The sequence below is a fragment of the Elephantulus edwardii genome, unplaced genomic scaffold, assembly GCF_000299155.1.
Source record: "Elephantulus edwardii isolate Elephantulus edwardi_28Jun2011 unplaced genomic scaffold, EleEdw1.0 scaffold00126, whole genome shotgun sequence".
In the NCBI taxonomy this organism is placed as follows: domain Eukaryota; kingdom Metazoa; phylum Chordata; class Mammalia; order Macroscelidea; family Macroscelididae; genus Elephantulus; species Elephantulus edwardii.
Window position 1 is genome coordinate 8,456,985 of NW_006399876.1, and position 25,174 is coordinate 8,482,158.

The 25,174-nt window shown below is 52.3% G+C and overlaps 2 protein-coding genes across 4 annotated transcripts in view; both read right to left on the bottom strand.

The window, feature by feature from the left end:
* Nucleotides 1-7,430, bottom strand: part of BBS1 (Bardet-Biedl syndrome 1) — a 14,730-nt gene extending 7,300 nt beyond the window's left edge. Inside the window, exons 1-9 of one of the 2 annotated variants that reach the window (XM_006893282.1) lie at nt 7,376-7,427; nt 7,081-7,157; nt 6,913-6,947; nt 4,755-5,027; nt 4,222-4,268; nt 3,545-3,583; nt 3,382-3,454; nt 2,027-2,158; nt 1,294-1,400 (exon numbers count right to left, since the gene is read on the bottom strand). In XM_006893282.1, the coding sequence (XP_006893344.1) occupies nt 1,294-1,400; nt 2,027-2,158; nt 3,382-3,454; nt 3,545-3,583; nt 4,222-4,268; nt 4,755-5,027; nt 6,913-6,947; nt 7,081-7,157; nt 7,376-7,422 (830 nt within the window). In that variant the 5' untranslated portion in view covers nt 7,423-7,427. Of the gene's footprint in view, nt 1-1,293; nt 1,401-2,026; nt 2,159-3,381; nt 3,455-3,544; nt 3,584-4,221; nt 4,269-4,754; nt 5,028-6,912; nt 6,948-7,080; nt 7,158-7,375 lie in introns of both variants that reach the window. The other variant, XM_006893283.1, reaches the window with a different exon arrangement.
* A 3,651-nt stretch (nt 7,431-11,081) lies between these two features.
* The window catches only part of DPP3 (dipeptidyl-peptidase 3), a 21,658-nt gene continuing 7,565 nt past the window's right edge, over nt 11,082-25,174 (bottom strand). The window contains exons 3-17 of one of the 2 annotated variants that reach the window (XM_006893285.1): nt 24,428-24,565; nt 23,772-23,846; nt 23,395-23,488; nt 19,573-19,703; nt 19,367-19,497; nt 19,229-19,287; nt 17,484-17,678; nt 17,222-17,334; nt 16,820-16,912; nt 15,259-15,321; nt 15,055-15,179; nt 14,854-14,974; nt 13,048-13,227; nt 11,825-11,987; nt 11,082-11,312 (exon numbers count right to left, since the gene is read on the bottom strand). In XM_006893285.1, coding sequence (XP_006893347.1) covers nt 11,140-11,312; nt 11,825-11,987; nt 13,048-13,227; nt 14,854-14,974; nt 15,055-15,179; nt 15,259-15,321; nt 16,820-16,912; nt 17,222-17,334; nt 17,484-17,678; nt 19,229-19,287; nt 19,367-19,497; nt 19,573-19,703; nt 23,395-23,488; nt 23,772-23,846; nt 24,428-24,565 — 1,854 coding nt within the window. In that variant the 3' untranslated portion in view covers nt 11,082-11,139. The remainder of the gene's footprint in view (nt 11,313-11,824; nt 11,988-13,047; nt 13,228-14,853; nt 14,975-15,054; nt 15,180-15,258; nt 15,322-16,819; nt 16,913-17,221; nt 17,335-17,483; nt 17,679-19,228; nt 19,288-19,366; nt 19,498-19,572; nt 19,704-23,394; nt 23,489-23,771; nt 23,847-24,427; nt 24,566-25,174) is intronic. The other variant, XM_006893284.1, reaches the window with a different exon arrangement.

Sequence of the window (25,174 nt, forward strand, 5' to 3'; positions counted from 1 at the left end):
CACATCATCCCTCACCACATGATCACATCATCCATTACTACTGCATCCTTCATCACTGCATCCCTCAGCACCACTGCATCCCTCAGCACATGATCCCTCAGTGCCACTGCATCCCTCAACATCACATCATCCCTCACCACACCATCCCTCACCACCACTTCATCCCTCATTAACTTCATCCCTCTTCACATGATCCCTGATCATCACATCATCCCTCATCACCACTTCATCCCTCATTATCACTTCTTCCTTCATCACTGCATCCCTCATCACTACTGCAATGTGTACCCCACCAGCGTGGGAGGGAGGTGCTCAAGGCCACCCACCTGGTCTCCCTGTGCTCTGGGTGCCCTTCGATCCACCCCCCACAGTAGAGTAATCCTGACATGTAAATGGGGCATGTCACTTCTCTGTAAACCCCAGAATGGCTTTCTACAAAGGTGGGTAAAATCTAAACACTTGGCCATGTCCCAGGACCAGCCCTGGACTCCACCTGCTCCCCAGGCTCATTGCACATATTGTGTCTGTTCACTTAGAGTTTCAAAACCTCTTTTGTGTGTATCACTCTCAGCCCCACTTTGTGAACAGCTCCTTGTTAACCTTCAAGTGCCCTCCACAGACTGGCATTCCCTGATCACCTCATCCCGTTAATTCTTCCCACTGAGTCTGGACTTTGCCTCACACATCCTATTTACACTGTACCTTGCTCTGCTGACTTCCCCTGAGGGAAGGGCTCATGTTGAATTTGCTCATCAATCCACCCCTAAAACTCTGTGCAATGCTCAAAGCACAGAACCCAGAAAACGCACATCCATCGGGTCGACTGTGACTCACAGGAGAACCGCCCGATGGGGCTTCCAAGGGTGTGATCTTTACTGAAGCAAAATGCTTCATCTACTCCCCCAGGGCAGCTGTGGGCTGGAACCCTGGACCTTCTGGTTAGCAGCTGAATGCTATGATCACCTAACCATTCAAGAAATAGGGTGGTGGTTTGGGTTCCCCCCCCCCCATTTAAGAAAGAGTCTGGGAAGGACTACACATGAAAGCAGCACATTAGTTATAAAGGAAAGCGGCAGAGTCGTTATAAAGTGACATAATCAGCTCAACAACAACCTTCCATCTCCTCCAGTTGCTGACCAGTCCCTCACATGAGCCTCCACATCCTCTCTGCTGTGGGCTCCCTGCTGTCTGAGGTCAGCACCTTCTGCCCCCAAATCCCAGCCCCCTGCAGGTCCCTGGAAGCACCAGGCTTCCGAGATGCTCTTCCTGCACCAGCGGTGGCTCCGTGGCTACCTTTTCAGAATGTAGATGCTGCCATTGCGGCAGGCGGCAGCAAGCCGGAACTCCACGTCAAACTGGCCCGATATCTCCAGGAACACAGGGACACTGGGAAGACTCATCTGCAAAAAAAAGAGGCTCTAAGAGCCTGATATCTCTGGTACCCCAATCCCATCCTGCCCTGTAACTACACCGTTGAGTTAGTTCTTGGTCTAAAGTTCCCAACCCTTCACTCACACACTCTGGTCACAGTTCAAACTTGGACAATTTTTCTGGAGGAGCCTTGCCTGATGCCAACACCCTCTGATGTCCCTTCCAGGTAGGAAATCATTCTGGGAAGAGATCTAGACCAATCTGTGAAGACGTCTGAGCAAGGAGGTCTGTGGCAGTGTGTTAATAACAGTGAAAGTGTGAATAAGACTGAGAGGCACAAGAGACCAGGTTTCTTGCGGTTCTGCAGATACACTAGAATCTGCCAAGAGAATGGAGCAGGGTGTATGATCCTCTAACACATCCTGCTTTTGTTAGAAAGCAAAGTTGCAAAAATGTGTCTAAAGGTGAAATCCACAAGGAGATGTGACACAACTTTAACAGCAGATATTGAAGGTGGCAAGTTTTCTGGACATGTTTCTTATTATCTACATTTCCTCGCTTTTACAGTGAATGGGCCTTGCTAAGCAGTAACTAGAGCCCAGGGTGGGAAGGTCTGCTGTCGGCCTTGGGCTGCCAGGACCTGGCCCACACTGACCTTGGTCAGGACGGTGAAGGCCTCAGGGTCCAGCACCAGCAGCTCCTTGTTCTCAGTGCCCAGCACCAGGCAGGACACAGCGTCCTCGTCGGCCAGGTTCTTCTTCAGAGTGGTCATGGTGGTGATGACAGTCTGTGGAAGGACCCAGAGGTCACCCTGGGAGCCCAGGCCTTCCCACTGGCCAGCCTCTCAGACACTCCCACAAGGTGGAACGAGGGAATAAAGAAAACAAAGGGGGAGAGGAAGACTCAGAGAGGAAGACAAGAGATTCCTATGCAGAGGTGTTTATTGGAGCAAACCTCCACTAACAAGACAACTGCTTTTGTCAACTGCAACCTTTGCATGTGTAAAAAAAGTCATTTAGAGTCATTTTTTCAATGGTATGGGAGATGTTTCTAATAAATTTAAAAACAAAACCAAACAACCAAACAAGAAGTAGGTGCAGCTAGCTACTTATTCTGCTGAGAATCCCAGTTTAATGAACACAAGAATAGAGAAACACATTGGAAAGCTCAACTCTTAAATTCAGACGCAGGTCCTTGCCAGGTAATGCGATCACAGAGGTGTCCCACCTCTTCCTTGTGTTTTTCTGTAGCTTCTCCACTGGGCACATGTTCCTTCTGTGTGTACCATCAACCAGATCTGACTGGTACAGGAGGAGACTGTCCCTCCTTTTCCAGCAGAGCATCTGGTGGATTCGAACTGCATACCTCTGGGATTGCAGTGCAGCTTCTTGCCACTAGGCCATCAGAGCTCCCCTACATGTTCCTTTTGTAATTGTAGTTGGAAGAAACAATAAAAGGGGAGGATCCTGTTCTAGGAATCTCAGGGAAATCGCTTCTTGTTGTTGTCGTTGTGTACCATAGAGTCAGAATCGACCCACAGCTGACCCTCTGGTGGGGTTTCAGGGGCAGTTAATCACACGCGAGGAGATTGCCCATCCTGCTCCCGCGGAGCAGCCGGTGGCCTTGAACCGCATGCCTTTGGGGTTGCAGGGCAGCTTCTTGCCACTAGGCCACCAGGGCTCGTGAGGTGCCATGTAAAGCCCACTGTGGCTATCTCCGGGTAATGAGATTAATCAAGAATTCTCCTTTAAAACTTAGTTTCCAAATTTCTTTTAATGAGAATGTGTTATCTTTACCCTCATTAAAATACAAGTTATACTTAAAAAGGCTGTCCCTGTCAGCTGGAGGTCTGGAAAACCCCCAGCTTTCGCACCATCTACGTGGGCTGTGGGCTGGGAGGGAAACTACAGAGTGAAGTGTGCTGGGTTTGGGCTCAGCCCGCTTTACCACTGAAGCTGTGGCTTTTGCAGCAATGGCGTAAACAGCTGCTACAGGGAAACAGTGCGCTACCTGCCGTCGGATGGTCTTGGACTTGTGCTGGTTCACGAACGCCTCCATCTCACTCAGCTCCAGCTGTAGAAACCTGTTCACATGAAGGGCCAGCACCTGGCACCTGGGACCTGCACAGGCTGGCCGGCCACCCTCCCTCGCCCCTCCCCGTGGCCTTCCTTACCTGAGTGACTGCACAGACAGAGGCACCTCAGCCTTCTCCCTGCAAGGAGGGGGTCACCACAGCACTTGAGAGAGGAGTAAGGCACAGGTGTGCAGTGAGACTCAGACCTACGATATGTGACCCTGGGAAAGTTGTGTAGCCTTTCTGAGGCTCAGTTTTCCCCATCTGAAAAATGGGGCACACTGAGAAACTGCCCCAAAGGAAGAGGTCCTGAACTTGTGATGATGTAACAGAGACAGGCTTCAAGAGGTAGGTGAGGTTGGTCTGAGGGGTTGCTATCAAATGTGGATGATGGCCCCTCAGACTGCCCCTACAGCCACGTAGCTGGAATTGACCGCTATCTGTGAAGAGTGACAGCAGGAAGAAAACTGCCAGGAAGTTAAAGATCAGGTCCTTTGTGAAAGTTTATAAATAAAATCACCTCATGTCCACAAGCTACTCTGAGGATATCCCCTCGGACAAAACCATTGTTAACCAGGATATATTCAGAGACTCTGCTCTTAAATGCAAGGCGAGGCAGAAGCCAAGGTCAAGTTTGAGGAGAGGTACAAGACAGGCAAAACCAAGTGGTTCTTCTAGAAACTGAGATTTTAAATTTTCTATTTCAGTCTTTAAAAAATACTCCCCTCACCTTAACCCCCCCAAAAAAATAAAAAAAGAGGTAGGTGGGCTCTCACCGGATCCCCTCCAGCATCTCCTTCAGTGTTAAAGGGTCGATCCGGTCCTGTGACAGCAGAAGAACAGAGCCCATGAGCTGCAGTCCGGCCCTGGCCCATACCCCGGGAAGGCATGCCTTCAGGATGCCCATGCCCACGAGACCACTGTCCCTGCAGCCTGCCCTGCCGCACTGAGCCCCAGGCTCAACTGAGCACCCACACACATCACCTGTTTTATCACTGATCCCCAAGGCACCTCTCACTATTGCTTCTAGTTCTCCCTCTTCTCTGGGGGCCCCTTGGCTTCTCTGGTTTTACCTCCCAAGACGGTGGGTGGGAGTATGACTAGTGCCAAGGATCCTCTGAGCTTAGTTTTCCAAACAGCTGGCCAAATGCCCACCTGGTGCTGCTGTGCAGAGCCCCACACAGCACCTTGCCCTGAGGCGCCACCACAGCCGCTGGGGAAGGGGGGCTGGAATCCCCTCACGGGAGCTCACCCACCCTCCTAGGAGATGCCACCCTTGCCCTCGCGCTCTGACTCCTGCATTGTTTACCTCCTTGGCCTGGTTCCAGAGGTCTTGTTCCAGGGAGTTTGGAGGCAACTGGGGCAGGGTGAACTTGAAGTAGGGCCTGAGATTCTTATAGACGTAGACACAAGGGCCCGAGGCGAGAGCCAGGGCTGGCGTCCGGGGCTCATGCTGCTCCATGAGGAAGGTGACGACGGCGGCCGGTAGGGCAGGCAGGGCGTTCTCAGTCAGCACCGCAGCCCCTTTGAGCACCTTCAAGCGGGGCTGCCGTCCGTCATGGCCAAGGTCCCCCACCACCAGCTGCAAACAAAAGCTCATCTCAGGCTCAGGAACCAAAGACCCTTCCATGGAGCCCACCACAGGCCACGGCCTTATGCTGGTGCACACCAACTCATTCCCACACCAGTGTATTCCGAGGGTGGGGCCAACACTTAGCAATCAGGCTTGCAAGCTGTGTGACCACAGGAACATTACTTAGCCTCTTTTCTCCCCTACAAAATGAGAGTATCTACCTTAAAGCACTTGTGATGAAAATAAGAGAAATGCTATGGAAGGTGGTGCTAGGGTGGGGTTGAGAGGCCACTGTCACTTTCTTTAGGCATCTTGGTGACACTGTAGGTTAGGCGTGGGCATGCTACCGGAAAGGTCAACAATTCAAACCCCCCAGCCACTTGTGGGATGAAAGATGAGGCAGTCTCCCTCCTACAGATTCTCAGCCTCGGGCAGCCTCGGGGCAGTTCTACTTTGCCTAAGGGATCGCTGCATGTTGACCTGATGGCAGTGGGTTTGGCTGATTTCATTCCTCGTTTGACAAAAGTTTCTTCAGGGTCTGCTGCCCGTCAGATGCTCTTTAACGGGCTAGATGCTAATGCTGTATTTTTGAGGCCTACCTTCCAAATGAGGTCAGAATGGATGTACAGATCAAGGTGCAGAGTGGCCCGTACCCTGTGGATGCAGAGCAGAGAAGCCAGATCCTCTGGTCTCAGTTCTCCACCTTTTGATGCTTCCTCCAAGAGGCAGTGGGTGCCACGCAGGCCCGTTCTCCTGAGTGAGGTGCCAGGCCCCTCGGCAGCTTGTTCCTGCCTGGATTCCCATCATGCTGTGTGCTCCAGCCAGAGTGAGGGCTGTGCACTGAGTGAGCAAAGCACAGTGGGCCAGGTAGCCCACCTGAAATTCTACATGCAACCGTACATGGTACCAACAGCTCTGGTGGTGCTGCGGTTAAAGCACGTGACTGCTAACCAGAAGGTTGGCAGTGTGTAGCCACCAGCTGCTGCCTGGGAAAGGGAGGAGGCAGCCCACTTCCATAATGTTTTGCTGCTTTGGAAACTTTGTGGGCAGTTCTGCTCTGTCCTGTCGGGTCACAGCGGGTCAGAATTGACTGGACAGCAGCGGCTTTGGTTTTTGATAAAACTGAAAACTCTTCAGTCCCTCCAGATTGTCACACCCTGCCCCCACCCTGTACTGCCCAGCAAAGCATCATGGCACCTTAATGGCATTACAAGGATCTGTGTTAGGAGGCCCAGCAATATTCTGTTCTGTTATCTGTCATCAGTAGGATTCCTTCATTTTCCACAGAAAAATAAAATTCATGTCAACTGTTTGTGGTTTTGTGGGGTTTTTTTTGTTTTGTTTTGGGTTTTTTTTTGTTTTGTTTTGTTTTGTTTTTTTCCACAGAGCAGTGAATGCCAGATCACACCCAGCCTTTTTGGAGACATAAAAGTAATCTCACTTTGGGACATTATGCTGAGTGAATTATCTCAGTCACAAAAGGACAAATATTGCATAGGGCCACTGTTAAAAAACAGGACTGACATCAGGGTTGAGAGAAGACAGAAAAGGAGGAGAGGAATGATGTCTATCTCATTGAAACAGATGAAGGAGAGAACTGTTTAAAAGGGGTATGTGAATGGGTATTCTTGTCATTACAGAAGTCCAGAGTGAAGGATGCACAGTGGAGTGGACTTGGGGGGAGGGATTGCATAACAATGAAAGAGTTTTTCTTTTCAAGGAGAAGAGTGAATTTGGGGAGGGGGTGTGTAGGAAGAAAAGTGCAACAATGAATGACTGGAAACCCTAAGTCTCTGTAAACGTTCATTAAAATTAATTGGGGGGGGGGAGGAATCTCACTTTGGAGAAGCTTCCTCGCCTGCCCTGAGATCTCTCTGCTGGCTGATATACGCACCTTGTACTCCCCGTCCCCGTGCAGATCTGCCAGCGCTGGAAAAAATATCCAAAAACACAAAAAGGCAAATAAGCCAAGGTGCCAGGTGCCAAAACATTAACGCTCGGGGCCCCGCGATTTAGCCAAGGCTCGTGCTCAGAAGCCCAGCTTTCCGATGCAGAGACTCACCCAGGCAGGCGGAGAAGGTGTGGACGTTGGCCATCGGGTCGTAGTGCGCGTCCAGCCATTTCGAACCGGCCTCCCTGCTGGGAGAGGGGTGAAAGCGAGTTGGGAAAGGAGGGCAAAGTGGAGGGAGCCGGTCCCTGAGCACCGATGCAGAGTGACAGGCGCACACGCACTCGCGCCTCCCCAGGTGCTAGGAACCTTCCAGAACCACCGGTGCTTCGCGGAAGCCGCAGGGACCCGGATCTCGGAGACCAGGGCACCCTCTCGGCTTGGGGGGGGAAGGAGGCTTTCGCTTCACCTCTCAGCTCGCCGGCTCTCGGAATCCCCCGAAGGCGCAGCCGCCATCTTCGCAGGCGTCGCCGTGGCAACCGCCGTCACGTGACAGCCAAGCGCTCCCCGGCGCTGCGGCCCGAGCGCAGAAGGTTCCGGTCGCGAACGTTCCCCTACCAGGCCCGCAAGGAGGATGCGCCCACTTCTGCACCTTCAGCCCGGATTCTGGGTGCCATCACCCCAGATCATGAGATTTATTTTTTTTTCTCGTTGCTACTCAGAACAGCCTTCTGCGTCCTGCGTTCCCTGCGACAGGGCCCTCAGGGTGTACATCTTTATCATGATGGATGGAGGAGAGATTGAAATTGTTAATAACGTCATCTTTCTTGGATCCACAATCAATCCATGATACCAGAAGTCAGGAGATCAGAAGGCGTATTGCATTGAAAAAGTCTGCAGTTAGGAACCTCTCCAAAAATTACTAAGGAGCAATGATGTCAGTTTGAGGACTAAGGAACACCTGTTTAAGGCTTTGCAATCACGTGCTATGTAGCTGAGAGCTGGACAATGAATAAGGATGATAGAAAAATTAGTGCCTTTGAGTTGTGCTGTTGGAGTCCCATGGACTGTCAAAAGAACTTTTACTTAGCCTTAGTGCAGAGAGACTGTTCCTTAGAAGCAAGATAAACCTCACATACTTTGGACATGTTGCTAGGAGATGATAGTCATTGGAGAGGGACATCATGCTTGAAAAGGTCGAGGGCCGACGAAAGAGAGGAAGAAACTCAGCCAGATGAATTGATACGTTAACTGGAGCAATGGTTGGGTTTTTTTGTGTTTTTTTAAAATTTTTTTTGTGTGAGTGTACCATCAAATCAGATCTGACTGGTACAGGAGATTTTCCCTCCTTTTCCTGGCAGAGCATCTGGAGGATTCGAAATGTGCACCTCTGGAATTGTAGTTGCAGCTCCTTGCCACTAGGCCACCAGAGCTCCCCTTGGAGCAATGGTTTTGAGTGTGTGTCAGGGACTGTGATGTTGGCACAGGATAGAAGAGTGCAGGTCCATTGTTCATAGCGTCACTATGAGTCATACTCAACTCCACTGCATCTAACAACAACAGCTTCCAGGTTAACCCAGCAAAGAAGATGTCATGTCTTCTTCCTGCCTGCCTGACTTGAAATCCAGGCTCAGGGAAATGCACAGGGAGATTAAACGTCAGTGAAAGGTCCTAGGATTCTGGGGGTTTCTTTCTTTTTTTTTTTTTTGAGTGGGAGGGTGGATGACCCCTGGGATCTTTTTAAAATGCAAGAAATACCAAAGGGGCCGTGGCATTGTTAGGAGATGGGTGCTGGCTCTTCCGTTAGACTCCTTGTATCCAGCCTGAACCGAATCAGCATCCGTCCAGTTCATGGAGAGAGGTACAGACCCTGACGAACCAAGGGAAGCCTCCACTGTATCTGGACCCTGACCCATTGGCCCTATATTCCCCTTATTTGCAACAACCAATGGGACCTGAGGACTACTCTCCAGGACCTATGGGGGACCCTACCCACTTCCTCAAGGATATTCCTATCAAGGATACCCACACTATGACTGGCAGGGTGGACCTCCTAAAACCACATGTGGTAGAGGACCAAAGAAGGGATGACCTGGGCTCCTCCACCTGCCTCACAGCCTGCAGGACTGCCCTCTGTTGCTGCTGTCTCAGGGACATGCTCACCTGACCAGCTCAGCCTTCCTACCCTGCCAGACTCCACTGCCATTGATGAGTGTGCCTGCCCTCATCCCCTGATTGTTGTATCAAATGACTGGCTCTGCCCAGGCACCTCTACCTTCAACTCAGTGGGATTCTAGATTAGCAGGCGTTGCTGCTCTTATTTCAGTGACTTGATCTTTTTAATGTTCAAAACCCAGTTCTTACTGGACTCTGAGAAGAATGGAAATCCCAGAACACTTGACTGGGCTTATGCGAACCCTGTACTTGGACAGTGATCAGAACAGAGCAAGGAGACATTGCATGATTCAAAAGCAGGGAGAGTGTCTTCTAGGGATGTATTCTGTCTCCATACCTTTTCAGTCTGTATGCAGAACAGCTCATCTGAGACGCTGAGCTGTACAAGGAGGAATGTGGCCTCAGCACTGGTGGAAGATTCATCAACAACCTGCACTGACACAACCCTGCTGGCTAAAACTGAGAAGGATCTGAAAGCACTTGCTGCAGAAGGTCAAGGACTGCAGCCAAAGATTCTCACCACTGGGCCAATTGGCAGCATTATTATGGATGGTGAAGAGACTGAGATTGTTAACAGTTTTAGTTTGCTTGGTTCCACAATCAACACTCTTGGTACCAGCAGCCAAGAAATCAAGAGACGAATTGCACTGGGAAAGTCAGCTTTCAGGGACTCCCTAGAGTACTAAAGAGCAACGATGTCAGGCTAGAAACTAAGGTGCACCTGATCCAGGCCAGAGTCTTTCCAATTGTGTGCTATGTGTCAGAGAACTGGACAGTGACTAGGGATGATAAAGAATTAATTCCTTTGAGCTGCGGTACTGGAGAAAAGTGTTGAATGTACCATGGACTGCTAGAACCAACAGGTTCATCCTGGAGAGGGTGAAACCAGTCTGCTCCTCGAAGACAAGGATTCTAAAGCTTCGTCTGACATACTTTAGACATGTTGCAAGGAGGGACTAGTCCTTGGAGAAGGACGTCAAGCTTGGGAGGGTGGAGGGACAGCGCAGGAGGGGAAGGCCCTCTATGAAATGGATCAATTCAGTGACTGGGGTAACGGGAGTGGGTGTGGCAGAGACGGCGAGGTTTGCACAGGACAGAGCAGAGTTTAGGGCCCTTGTATACAGGGTTGCTGTGAGTTGCAAATGACTCGATAGCACATTAACAACAACAACCGGTCTTTAATGAATGTGCCAAATGATTTGCCATTTGTTTTGGCCAAAGGGTTATGATATGTGTATTTGTAACTTTAAAATTAATACCTAATACACCACTGAATGATTTTTTTTTATTATTTTTTATAATGAATGATTTCTTGGCTATCACTTTGTACCAAAGTTTAAAAAAAAAAGCCAAAGGAAAAAAATCACGTGTCTACTAATGTGACTGTGTAAATAATGTGGAAGCTAAGTGACCCTTCTGTGTTCTCCTGACCCTTGGATGCCAGAACAATTAAACATTCAACTGCCGAATGAAAATAACCCACCCAGAGGTACCTCAGAAGAAAGGCCTGGCTCTCTGCTCCCGAAAGCTCACAGCCCATGGTTGCTCTGTAACTCATGGGGTTACCATCAAGTGGCATTGAGCCGAGGGCAGCTGGTTTGGTTTTAGGTTTTGTTCCCACCTCAGGCCTTGATGCCACAACCCTTCAGGAGAAGATAAGAGATAGGAAGGAAAACACACACTGCAAAGACAGTGGTGGTTTCCTAAGATTTATTTTTCTGGTTATAAAATTAATACATGAAGAGCTCTGCATTTGGCAAGAAGGTTGTGTGCTGGCTCTGTCATGTACCACCTGCATGATCTGGCCACATCACATAGCTCGTGTTTCATCTAAAACAGGATAAAAAGCCCTATCTTGCCCACTCCCTGGCTGGCGCTGCAGCTCACACATGATCCCAGAGGGGAAACATTTGGTAAACAAACGGGAAGGCTTAGTGCCACCATCCTCAGTCCAGGTAGCACCAAGGTCCAGCTCTAGCCTCTCACACTGACCCTCTGACGAGGGTCACGCAGCCTTGGTTTGATGTGGAGTTGGGGGAAGGGCCACATGAATCTTCCTCAAGCCTGGCCAGCCGGGACCTCACTGAGGCTCTTCCAGAAGCGGGCATCGGCCGCAGCTAGCTGGGTGAGGATGTCCTCCAATTCCGGCCCATCCTCCGGGAAGCGCTCAGAGAAGGATCGGATGAGGCCGGCAGCTGAGGCTTCATACTCAAGGAGCTGGACTTCTGAGCCTGCAGAGGAGATGATGGGGAGAAAAGAGTGACGGGGAGAGGTTAGAAAAAAATGCGTGGAATCATAGCAGTCACGGGGCAGACAGCTCTAATGGAATTCTAACCTCCAGAATCACTCTAGGTCTGTGACCTCACACAAGCCTCACAATACACCAGCTCCTCATTTATCAACAATCTCATTATCCAACATTTCACATTTGCTCCAGGACTTCCAATCTGTCTGGTTCTCTGCTACCTGCCCCCTCACTAACAGCGTGAGGTCTGGCTGCTCCCCTAGCCTTATCCTGCCAGTCGATTCTGAAACTTATTCTACCAAAATGACCCATGGCATGCAGTGCCTAGGGGTAGTTGCCAAGACTGTGGCCTGAGCTTTGGCATGAGGACCACTGCAGGAAAGAAGAGAAGGAGCAAATGGTTACCCTAGACAGCCTTCCAAGGTGGTCTCCAGAATTCCTATGTACTCCCATGAGCCCCTGCGTGTCCTGTCAAAGGAAGCATAAAAAGCCTGCTACCTTCAAGGCGAGTGTTGGGCTGAACGATGAGTTTCCGAGATTCCTTGCGCAGAAGCACTGTGTCCCTGAGGGTGAGGAAGCACTCAGGGGGTGCATCCGTGACAGCTGCGTACCCCTCGTACAGGGCCCGCCCTCCGGCCACATCCCCTGTGGATTTCAGCACCTGCGGGAAGGAAGGAAGGAGGCAGTACATCCAATGGGGCCTTAAACTGTACCCAGAGGGCTCTGTCAGGGCCACAGCTGCCTCTGCCCTGCCTGGAGAGTCTTCACAATGCTTGTCTCTGCCACTTTCTGGCTGTGCAACCTCAGATGAGTTACTAGACCACTCTGAGCTGAGGTTTCTAAATGGGAATAGTACAGCGTGTGTTAAGTGAGAAATGCAGATGAACTGAGTGACACAGGAAGCATCAAAAGAAGACGGGAATATACAGTGTCTGCACAACAAAAAAAGGAATGGTCAGAGTTTTTAGCACACATTAGGAAAAACCCCACTGCCACTGTGATGATTCCCACCCGCAGTGACAATGGACAGAGAAGACCTGTGCCATGGGGTTTGCAAGGCCTTCACAGAAGCAGACCACCACGTCGCTGTCCTGTGGGGCAGCGTACAGCAGGGGTAGATTACCCAGTAGGCCAGGTCAGCAGGGAAAGGGACCCTTCGCTGTGGCTTATGAGCAAGTGGAGGAGAGCCCTGTGCTGTCCCTGCATACGGGCACTCTGTCTCTCTGGAACTGTAACTTTAATAAGAGGCTTTGATCTGGAGGAAGGTGCTGTGTTGGGGGCAGAATCTGTTCAGTACAGATTCGTGAATGAGCAGGAGTGAGCCATGGTTTGTTTTTTTAAAAAAAGAATTATAATGGGTGAGCTCTGGTGGCCTAGTGGCAAGAAGCTGCACTGTAATCCCAGAGGTGCGCGGTTCAAATCCACCAGATGCTCTGCTGCAGAAGGAGGAACAATCTCCTCCTGTACCAGTTAGATCTGACCTGACAGTACACACACACACACACACACACTAAAAAAAATTTTAATGAACATTTACAGAGTTTGGACTTCCATTCATTCACTGCTGCACTTCTCTCCCCGCCCAGCCCTCCTCCCGCTATGTTTACATGGGTCACCTGACACTGACAGGCACACAGGGACCAAACGAGCTGATCTCAATGTGTGGAGGGGTCCCAGCTGAGGAGATGAGCTGGGGGCTTCACGGGGGAGACAGTGCTCACCTGCAGTCTCCGCAGGAAGCGCTCCAGGGCGGGCTTGCCCACAGACCGGATCTTGCTGCGGTCAAGGCGGACTCGGGCGTCCGGGCGACCGTCGGAGCCTGTGGTCGGGGTGACGGTAACGAGGCCCTCGCCGGCCTCCAGCAGGACCCTCAGGATCACGAAGCGGGCCTGCATGTGGGCCTGCACGTGGGGAGAGCAGAGGTCTGCCGCTGAGCCCTGAGCTGAACGGAGTCGATCCTCAACACCGGCTACCCTGCACCCACCTCCGTCGGTCCTTTTCTGCCGCACCCTCTCAACAGGGACGTCAGGGGCCTTGGAGACGGGGCAGCATTTCCAGGCAGGCCTCCCCCTCGCCACCCACCACATCCTCCGCGCCCTTAGCCCTCCCTGATGACCGCATAGCCTCCGAGGACCCTCCTCAGTCTTATCTGATCTCCACAGTGGGACCATGTTGGCATCACTGTACGCCGATGACAAGAGAGGCCAGAGGCGCAGGCCTCTGAAACACGTGCTTTGACTTTTCCCTCCCTTCCTGTTGTTTTCCTTCTTTCCACACCTCCTAACTGGACAGTCTTGCCTGGTGGTGAGGAGCGGGGACAGACAGGGCTTGGGGGACAGAATGCCTGGATCTAGCTCTGGCTCCACTTCGAGCCCACAAATGACTCATCTCTAAGACGAGGGTGACAAGACTCCCTTCCTGCCGCCGGGGTTCATTCCCAGAACAAGAGCGTCCATTCAAGCCAAAGGCTCTGCGCTGCGGGGCACGGATCAAGCTGTGCAGGTCAGTGTGTCGACTCCGACTCGCGGCCCCGGGGGTGACAGAGGGATTGTGCCCCAGGCTTTGGGGTGGCTGAGCTCTCCGACCACTAAGGCTTTCATCCCAGGTGCCTCTGGGTGGACTTGAGTCACCAAACTTTCACTTAGCAGCCAAGGACTTAACTGTCTGCACCACTCAGGCAGGCGAGCTAGGATGAAGCCCACCAGCCTGTGCTGCCCCGCGGGTTCCTGCTCACAGCGAGCCTGCAGCACACAGTAGGGCTGCCCCGAGGTTGCCAAGGCAGCCTCTTTCCAGGAGGCGACTGCTGTCATCCTTCTGTGGAGTGGCCGGTAGGTTCACACCACTGACCTTCTGGGTAGCAGCTGACCCTTCAGCCCCGAGCTACCACGGCTCCTTGCTGTAGCTGGTCGAGCACGACTCGCAGCGACCCACCCTGTGAACAGCAGATCTGAACCGTCCTGTCCTGCGCCATCCGCTCAGGCTCTGAAATACCCAAGCCCGCTGCCGCAGTCACTGTGACAATCGCAATCCCCCTGGTTGAGGGTCTTCCTCTCTTTTCCCGAGCCCCCGCCTCTCCCAGCGTGATGTCCCTCTGCAGGGAGGAGCCTGTCCTAGCAACATGCCCAAAGTACAGGAGACAAAGCTTTGTCATCTTCATCTCCAAGGAGCACTCTGGCTGTGCTTCTCAACGACGTCTGTCCTTCTGGCCGTCCGTGTGACTCAGCGGTCTTCTCCCACCACAGCTCAACGGCATCAATTCTTCTCTCCTCCTTAGTCGCTGTTCAGATCTCCGACGAATAGCAAGTGACCAAAAGGGCTGCTCAACAGGAGTACAGTCTCTCTCTAGGTTCCCTCTGAGAGATTCCCGTGCCCATTCTCAGGGACACAGAGTCTCAGAGTGAGGCAACTTCCCCCAGATGGGCTCTGGAGTCACCCAATTCTTCTACTTCCTGGGAACCCACCTAGCACCCTGGCCTTGGCTGCCTCCTGCAGGTGCCCTCCTCCCTCCTGAGAAGCCCCAGCCCTACCTGTCTCCAGTTCGAGGCCTCAGGGGTGTAGAACTCCAGAGCCAGCAACCCAGCCCGAACCATGTTGAGCCAGTTCACGTAGATGACGTCTTCCGCGTCGGCCCCCTCAAAGCCAAAGATCCTGTGGTGGGAGTGGAGAGGTCAGAGGCTGCCCGGTCCCACTGCTGGGCGGCCTGCCCTCCCTCTGTGCCCGACTCCTACTCCAGCACATGAGGGTTGAGGCAGAGGTAGAGGCCCACGCTCTCGGCCCGGCACTCTTCGTAGCTGGAGGCGATGGTGCTGAATTTGCTGTCCCATGTCTCCCCGCTCCGGTACCAGCTCTGGATCTGGAGGAGGAAGCCCGGCAGCAGCTTAGGGGCACTGCTGCCCCGTTTACGTCCATCCCCCGGGGAGCCCCCTGCTCACCTGCTCCCCAGTCTCTGGGTTAATCACAGTCTCCTGGTCAAAATTGAAAGCTCCTTTCTCATCCTGCAGGAGAAAGGTTGTGAACACGGGGACAGTGAGTCAAGTGTCCTGGAAGCCGAAAGCTGAGGGCTGGCTCAGGGTGGCTGGGGGGCAGAGAGTGAACAGCAGAGTGACAACATGGACAGATTCTGTGTCCCCCAGGCCTGTGACACCATGTGACTTCTCAGAGCCCCTGGCCAGGAAGAATCACAGCCTCCTGTCCCAAGCAGTCTCACAGAGGAGAGGCACTTCCAAAGTCACCCCTCGACACCAAGACCCAGCCTCAACACCCCCTCAATTGAAGGCTGGGGTGTCTCTGTGAGTGTGTTTCCTTCCCAAAGTTTGATAATGAACTGAGGCTCAGAGTTCCACCCTGGAACCAGGGCACGTGGCATCATGCACATCACCTCTTGACTCCCCTCTGCTCAGCGCCAACGGCACGCAAGGCAAGCAGGAGGACTCCCTGCATCTTCCCCTCCCTTCTGCACAATGGCCGGTCAGCAGAGGCTGTGAATCCCATTCTACAGATGGGCCAACTGAGGCTCAGTGAGGGAGCCGGCTTACCAAGGCCACATCTGTCCGCACTTCCCGTACTGGCACAGTGGGTAAAGCACTGGGCTGCCACTACCCCACGTCAGAAGGTGGAGCCTAGTAGGTGCTGCTCAGGACAAGACGAGGCAGCAGCTCCCGTGAAGTCACAGCCTGGGAAGCCCTGCAGGGCGGCCGTGCATTACCCTGCAGGGTCACCAGAGCAACACTGGTGGCCTGGTGGGTAAGGAGTTGTGCTGCCAACCCAAAGACAGGAAGTTCAAATTCACCATCCGCTCGTGGGAGAAAGGTGGACAACGTCCTCCTGTGTGATTTACAGCCTCTGCACAGCTGCCGGGGGGAGGGGGGGGTCAGCTGCTGAGTAATTGCTGCTCGAAGGCGGATTAACTTGATAGCAAGGGATCTGGTCTCAGTCTCCCGTTGACATCAGAGCCTGGGCAATGCACCCCACCAGGCTTCCCCCTGAGCTCCCCTGTCCCCCAGGGCCAGGCCCCAGCCCTTCCTGTGCCAAGGAGAGAACCCCAACCTATAACCTCACTCTCACTGGAGCTGCCTGCCCAATTCCTGCCTCCTTAGCTCGTCTGCACAGCTCAGGTCTGGGGTCCAGATGCAACCTCTCAGCCCGCCTTTTTCCTGTCTCTGAGCCGGGTTGCTCTGGCTGGCAGGAACATGCCACCCTGGGGAGGGAGGGGCTCCCAAAAGCAGCTGGAAAGGTGTGGGCAGGGCGAGAGCAGGGGAGGTACAGTCTCAGGATGGGGCTCTGAGGCTGCCTGGGTCCACCTCCTCAGAAGCTGTGGGTGTCCTGAAGCCTGAGCCAGCCCTCCTGGGGAGATGACTGTGTGCTGGGGGCTCAGGAGCTGGACGGTCAGAGAGGGTGAGGCTGCTCCTGGGGCCATCTCCCCACATGAGCGACCAGCGCTGATCACAGGGGGCAGGGTGGGGGCCCACACCTGGGTGGCAGCCATGTCCTCACCTGCACAAAGAGCTTCCCACTGCCGTGGCCCAGCAGCTCATGCAGCCCCACCTGCACGTCAAAGGAGGGCCCCTTCCAGCGGACGTACAGGTCCTGCCGAGACAAGCGGAGAACCACCGTCCACCATCCCGCCACAGCCACGCAGCCCACCCACACCCCTCCCAACCCGAGGGCCACCCAAGGCACATGCTTGACGTAAGCCCACACCGCGCACACTGTGCAGCCACTCGTCCCAGCCACGGGTCAGAGGACGGCGCTACCATCGCTGTTTGACAGATGGGGAAACTGAGGCTCTGTGAGCACAGTCACCAGCCAGGAGCAGTGGAACCAGGGCCTGAAGCCGTGCTCACTCCACTCGCCCTGGGTTCTCTAGGTGGGGCCAGCCCCACCGCCAAGGCCCACCTTGTCCTCCTCGTGCAGGAAGGTGAGCTTCTCCCTCTTCGTGGCGTAGGCCACTGCCAGCACGTTGCCCAGCGACACGTTCTTAAAGCCTTCTGTCTGCCTTAGGTCGTCATCTGGGGGGATGGAGGGACAGGCAGAAGGAGCAAAGGTCGGTGATCACAGACCAGGGGTCTGACTGAAAGGAATAAGGCTGAGGAGACAGCAGGAGCAGGACAGTTCATAGGGGACGGGGAGCTGAGGAGGGGGGTCCAGGGAAGCTCACAGTTGGGGATGTTGATGCCTGCAGGGATGCCGGAGCCGGCGAAGGTGAGGACATCCAGGGAGGTGAAGTCAGGCGTGAGGAACTTGTCCTTCTCGAAGGCCGGGGGCCAGGGCAGCTCCCTCAGCAGCTGCTCCGCACTCGCCACCAACCGCTCAAACTTGGCACTCATGGCCTTGTTGACCATGGCCACGAAGCCTGCCGGGAGGAGGAGTGGGGTGGCTGTTCAGTGCTCCCACCCATCCCTGCCTCCCCTCCAGCACAGAGCGCACTCCTCGGTACACACAGCCGGGTGCCGGCAGCTGGGGAGCTGGGGGTCCCAGCCTGGGCCTGCCCTGACGTCCAGCAGAAAAAGCCAGTGACAGATGAGGATCTGTTCAGAGGGAGGTGGGGGCATAGAGAGGCTTTGCTTGGCAACTCTGGGTCTTAAAGGAGTCTGTGGAGCGGTGGAAGAAAGGCCTGGCGATCTACTTCTGAAAAGTCAGCCACTGAAGACCTGACGAAGTCCAGCTCTACTCTGACACAAAGGGGATGACCATGAGTCAGCTGGCTGAACCGCACTGGTGAGGCCCAGCGAATGAGGTGTGACAAAACGAGGCGCCAGGAAACGAGGGGTGCCTGCACCCACTCACTCCAAATGTTAACCTCGGGTTAACATTTGTTAACTATGTTTTCATGGTTTTGACTATGAGCATAAAAGATTTTTCTGAACATAATGGGATTTTTTCCCGGGGGCTCTGTTGAGCTCTGGTCTCTGGGAATGCTCTGCTGCCCTGGAGGCTTTGAGGTCTTATGTAGCAGCTGGTGCTGCTGAGCTATTGCGGGAAAGCTCCAGGTATGTGACGGACATTGTCTCTGCCAGACCCCTGGGGACCCCAGAGCCCAGAGTGGAGCCCCTGCAGGTTGCTAGAACTTTCTTCCCTCCTCCCAGGCTAATTTCTCTGTCTTCTTCCAAACGGATGCTCCAGAGTACATCCAGCGCCTGAGACGGGGAGGGCCAGCACAGACACGTCTAGATCCTCAAGCTGGGTGCTCCCCCTTGCACAGGTGGGACCTGTCAGGGTGGGGTGAGGTGAGGCAGTCTGTCACCATGGCCCCGGGATGACAGTTCAGTCTCAGTGTTAACCTTTGTAGCAGGACCATTTGCTAAGTGCCTTGTATGTGTGTGTCTAACTCTAATAGTGTGTTGCTAACTTGATGGTTGGCAGTTCAAATCCACCCGATGCTCGGCAGGAAGAAGGCAGGCAGTCTGCTCTCGTAAAGATTTACAGCCTCGGGGACCCAAGAGAGGGCTGGTAGGAGTCAGAACCGACTAGACAGGAAAGGGCTGGTTTCTTGTTTCCTGCGTGCTGGGCACCGTGTGGAACAGTCTGACACATTCTCTCACTTCCCGGGACACGAGAAGGGAAGTAACTGATGCTCAGAGGTCGAGCTAACTGTAACTGGTCCAAGGTTAGGGAGCTGGTGAATGGCAAAGCTGGGCTTGATCACTCAGCTCTCTGGCACGAAGTCTGCTCTGAGTTCAGAAAAGAGGCTCAGAGCCAGGGGCCTGAGTGCAGCCACCCACCACTGGATAGTTGGTATTATCTGTAGAGTGGGGATGGAAATCCTACCAGGACAATGACATCTAAATAAATGAACAAAAGTGAGCTTGCAAGGTGGTAACCGACTCTGGCTGTGACTATCACTGCAGAGGGAAGGGAAGAGGAGGGGATGTGGAAACACCTCCCTTAAACTCCAGAACGTACCTTCAAACTCTCCCCGGGAACCAAATGGGTCTCGGTAGCTCTCGATGAACCCGATGTAACTGGGGAGAGAGGGCAGAGATGGAGCAGGAGTGCAGGACGAGGTGGACACGGGTGAAGATGAAGGGGAACCAGCCTCACCTCTCCACTATGGGGCCTTTGTCCTGGATCCAGAAGCGGGAGCCCCTCTTGTGGGCCTCAATGGAGCCCTGCGTGAAGCTGTCCATGTACTCGGCCAGCATCTGCTCCTGGTAACTGTTGGCTGCATAGGCCTAGAGGAGAAAGGCTGATCACACTCCCCTTCATTGGTCAAAGGGACACGAGCCCGCACACCAGAGCTGCCCTACCTTGGCTTTCTCCAGGTGCTCCACCACCTTGTGGAGGATGGGTGAGTAGTCTCCCCGGGTCACCTGGAAGCAGCTCCCCCGGAATTCATAGCTCTTCAGCTTGGAAGTCACTTCAGAATCCATAGCAGGCTCTGAGGGAAACACGGATTGCTCAGGGAAAGGCCAATGCAAGCCACTCCAGTCAGCTTATCACATGACATTCTTTTATCCTAAGATCTTCAATGGCTCCCTATTGTCTGCAGAAATCAGTATAAGCTCTCAATTAAAAACTATACATATGTACAAATATATATGTATGCATGTATAAATTAATCAAAGGAAGAAGAGTCAGGACCAGAGGGAAATGAACTATGTGGCTTCCTCTCCTATGAGACCAGAAGAAATGGAGAGTGCCAGCTATCAGTAGTGAAGATTTTGATCAAAGATTTCATATAGTTCTGATCAAAAAGGGGGAAGATGCAGAACAGAAGTTCAAATTCTCATGGCTGTTCAATTCTGACTCAGCAACCTCATGTATGTCTAGATCAAAACACTGCCTGCTTCTGTGCACTCCTCAAAATCTCTACTGTGCTTCAGCCTATTGCTGTAATCATGTGTCAATCCAATTCATAGAAGGTCTTCATCTCTTTTTATTTTTATTATTTTTTGTGTGTGTACTGTCAAATCCGATCTGACTGGCACAGGAGGAGACTGCCCCTCCTTCTCCAGTACAGCATTTGGTGGATTAGAACCATGTACCTCTAGGATTGCAGTGGTTTTTCTCTCTTTCAAAAATGCTCCACCTTTCTAAGCATGATGCCCCTCTCCCAGGTCCAGCCCCTCCTGAAAACATGCCCCAAATATGTGACCCTAAGTCTTACCATCTCTGCATTTAAGGAGCATTCTGGCTGATTTCCTGGAACCATGGAGGTTGGATAAACTCCTAAAATGACTATGCTGAGATAATCCTTAAACTTTAAACCAAAAGTCTCACCTTAAATCTCCTTGAAATCGAGTAATAGCTTTGCTTAATTAGTAAAGAATGATGCCTTGAGCATCAACGTTTTTAAAGAATTTTCTCTATGGAACCAAACTGGCAACAGCAACTCAGGAAGATCAGAATCTTAGAAACAGCGAGTGGATGTTAACAGAGAGAAGCAACTCAGGAAAGATGGGAGAAGGATTTCACACCTTGAAGAATAAAATCACGGGAAACCCGCAGAGCTGGTGGCGGTTTGGCATTGTGTATTCTCAACAATAATAAAAATTTATCTGAATTATTGTTGTTGTTATGTGCTGTCAAGTCGCCTGTGACTCATAGCAACCCTATTTATAACAGTTATGAAAACTTATATAGTCCTGTGCCAAACTTGTTGTCTCTGACACACCTACTGTCATTATCCCAGTCACTGAATCAATCCATTTCATTGATGGTCTTTCTCTCTTGCACTGTTTCTCCACCCTCCCAAGCATGATGTCCTTCTCCAAGGACTAGTTCCTCCTTGTAGTCCAAAGTATGTCAGACGAAGTTTCAGAATCCTTGCTTCCAAGGAGTAGCCTGGTTTCACCCTCTCTAGGGAGAACCTGTTTGTTCTCCTCCCAGTCCACAGTATATTCAACATTCATCTCCAGTACCACAGCTCAAAGGCATCAATTCTCCTTCTATCATCCCTAGTCATTGTCCAGCTTTCTGATGCATGGCAAGTAATTGCAAAGTCAATGGCCTGGATCAGGAACACCTTAGTCTCCAGACTGACATCACTGCTCTTCGGTACTTTGGAGAGGTCTCTGACAGCAGACTTTCCCAATGCAATTTGTCTTTTAACTTCCTGGCTGCTGGTAGCAAGAGTGTTAATTGTGGAGCCAAGCAAACTGAAGCTGTTAACTATCTCAGTCTCTTCACAAGCTATCATGATGCTGCCAATTGGCCCAGTGGTGAGAATCTTTCTTTTCTTCACGTTGAGCTTCAATCCATACTGAAGGCTACAGTCCTTGACCTTCTGCGGCAAGCACTTCAGGTCCTCCTCAGTTTCAGGAAGCAGGTTTGTATCATCTGCATAACGTGAATTGTTCATGAGTCTTCCTCCAAAACTGATGCCACATTTCTCCTCATATAGCCCAGCCTCTCGGATAATCTGTTCTGTATATAGATTGAAAAAGTATGGAGATAAGACACATCCCTGGCATACATCCTTCCCAATTTGAACCAGGCAGTTTCCTTGCTCTGTTCTGATGACTGCCTCCTGGTCCAAGGATAGGTTTCACATAAGCACAATCAAGTGTTCTGGGATTCCCATTCTTCTCAGAGTTAGACACAGTTTGTTGTGATCCACACAGTCAAATGCCTTTGCATAGTCAATGAAACACAGATAAATACTCCTCTGGTACTCTCTGCTTTCAGCCAAGATCCATCTGACATTAGCTACAATATCCCTAGTACCACAGCCTCTTCTAAACCCAACCTGCACTTCAGGCAGTTCTCTGTTGATGTGCTGATCCAGTCATTTTTGGATAATCTTCAGCAGATGAAAGACAAAGCTTCACCATCTTGGCCTCCAAAGTGGATTCTGGCTGCACTTTTTCTAAGACACACCTGTTTGTTCTTTTGGCAGTTTATGGGATACTCAGTGCTCTTCTCCAACACCACAACTCAAAGGCATCAATTCTTCTGTCATCCTTATTCATCAATCCTACAAGCGTGAGGTAATTATAGTTATTTCCCTCTCTAGATGAAAAAAAGTAGCTTTACTCCATGAAGCTGTCATGAGTCAAGGTCAACATGACAGCAATGAACAAAGATGAGGGGGAGGGGAGGCTCGTGTGGAGGAGCAGGCCCATTCCGTGAAGTGGCGGGCACTGCCACAGCCGCCGGTGGAAGCCACGTACGCCAGGCGCTGAGGGGACACGACGGCATTCTGGCTGTCAAGAGACTGGTTCATTCTTCTGGCAGCCCATGGGATATTCAACATCCTTGGCCACTCTCATAATGAAGCACATAAATTCTTCTTCAGGCTTCCCTCTTCAGGGCCCAGCTTCTGTGTGCTCATGAGGCAGCAGAAACTACTACAGCGTGGGTCAGGCACATCTTAGTCATCAAAGCAACATCTTTGCTTTTTTAGATTTTTAAAGAGTCTTTGCAGCAAGATATGCCCAGGGCAAGAATTCATTTGATTTCTCGACTGCTACTTTGAAGGACATTGCTGATAAAATGCCATGAAATCCTGGCAATATTCCAACTCTTCCAACTCATCACGATATTGATCTTTGGGACCTATGATTCTCTGTTTAAATACCACTGGTGATGGAGCGCTCACTACCTTTCAAGGCAGCCCCAGGCACCTTTGGGTAACTCTGTTTTTATATTATAAAAGAGGAGTTCCTCCTCTCCCACCTATGGGATCAGGAACATGGGGAGACAGAGAGAGTGGGGATCAGGTCCTGGTATCTGTTTATTGGAGCTGGTTACTTATCACTCAGAGCTTCCAGCACTCCTTGTGTCTGCATCCTGTTCAGTCGTTTCCTGGCTGTGTGACACTACATGACTTACTTAACCTCTCTGTCCTTTTCAAAAGCGTCCTCTTTTTGAGGAATGACACTATGGGTGCCCGTCTCATTGGTACCACACACAGAGCACAGCACCAATAAGCCTTCGCCAGCTCACTGACAGCTATTAAGACTGTTCTTGTGCCCTGTGGCCACACAGAACACGGCTCACCCCTGTCCTCAGGTCCAGCCCCCCCGTCCTCAGGTCCAGCCCCCCCGTCCTCAGGTCCAGCCCCTCCACTCTGGCCCAGGGCTAAAAGGATTAGACAGCAAGGCTGTGCCACCCGGGCCCGAGCTCACCTGTGCCAAGCACGGACGCCAGCCGCACCTCATAGCGGGGCTGCCCATCCTGGCCGGTCTCCTTGAAGAGCCGTGTGTTGTAAGCACTAAGGTTCTGGAAAGGGCAAGGGTGTGGCGGGAGTGAGGTGTGAGAGGCTGAGAGGCTGTGGGATCGGGAGGAGGACAGTGGGATAATGGCGGGTGTGGGGTGGGGTGCAGATGGGGACAGCTCCACGCCCTGGCACTTGGAGACGCCTCCCTGGCCTATTAGATGGATTTTCCCAAGGTTTTCCATCTCTAGGCCCAAGTGGCTGTGAGCGTGAGCTGAGAGTCAGAGGGTAACCCAGCAGTGAGGGCACTTGATTGGGTGCTCTATCACACCCCCGCTGTCCCCGAACCTGAGAGTCCAGGAAGTCTTGTGCCAGCTTGGCATCTTCCATGGTACAGTTCCCAGAGAAGTAGGTGGTGATGCCCTGTGGGAAGTGAAGGGAGAGAGTCAGGAGCTTGCAGGAGCCTGGGGGAGCCCTCCCTGAGTGCCCTCTGCGGCCAGCGGCCTCCACTCAGTGTCTTCTGCTGTTTTCTGATCTCTTTCCAACGGGGTTAGATTGTAAGAGAAGAAACAGTAAGGTGAGCAGAGTTAGGTGCCCCAAATTGCTCAGTATGTTCACCCCTAGCACCCCTCTTCAGAGAGCTCCCTGCAGCTTTGTGCCACCTCCCACGGGCAGTCTACCCCGCTCTCTGTCTCCCACTCCATGTATGCAGCCTGCAGAGGCCTGAGGCCTGGGACCCCTTCCTCCTCAGCATTCTCAAGCTCTCGGCTTTTCCGTCTTCCTTCTGCACCCAGCATCCTGAGATGTCAGAACCAGGAGGGCGTTCAGAGAGGAGCCCCTCTAACTTGCTTTCCACGTTACAGATGGCTAAACGGAGGCCCCACAGTGAGGGACAGGCTCTCCTCAGAGTGTGAGGCAGAGTTAGGCTTTACACCCAAGGCCCCCGTGTCCCCTCCAGGTGGCCTGGCAGGATGCCCTCTCTTCCTTGCGTGGGTAGGGCTCACCTCCTTCCCCAGCCCCAGGTGTCGAAGCTGCGGCTCCAGAGAGAACATGAGCTCCCCACAAGTCTGCCAGAGGCCTCTGACTTCTTCAGGGTGCTGCTGAGCCGCCAGGCTCCCCAAGATCACCCGTTCCAGCTTCTCCTGCAGAGGAAGGCAGACCGTTAGCCTGGCTGCAGTCCAAAACCTGGCCTCCACTTCAGCCCACGGGGTAAAGCCCAGCACGGGCACAGCCGACCTGCTACGGCGCTTCGCACTCACGGCCCGAGTCCGGACCGGAAACTGCTGTCGGGCTTCCCAGGCTGTGACCTTGCAGAAACAGGTACCTGCCTTTTCTTTTTTTGATTGTTTTTTTAATTAAGTTTACAGAGACTTAGGGTTTCCAGTCATTCATGTTGCACTTTTCTCCCTGCCCACCCCCTCCCCCCATTCACTCTTCTCCTTGAAAAGGAAGAAAAACTCTTTGATTGTTATGCAATCCCTCACCACAAGTCCACTCCACTGTGCAGCCTTCACTCTGAACTCCTATCATGACAATAATACCCAATCATATGTCCCTTTTAAACAGTTCTCTCCCTCATCTGTTTCAATGCAGTATACATCATTCCTCCCCTCCGTTTCTGTCTTTCCTCAACCCTGATGTCAGTCCCATTTTACAATAGTGGCCCTAAGCAATATTTGTCCTTCTGTGACTGATAGTTCACTCAGCATAATGTCCTCCAGGGTCATCCATTTTGCATAATATTGCATGAG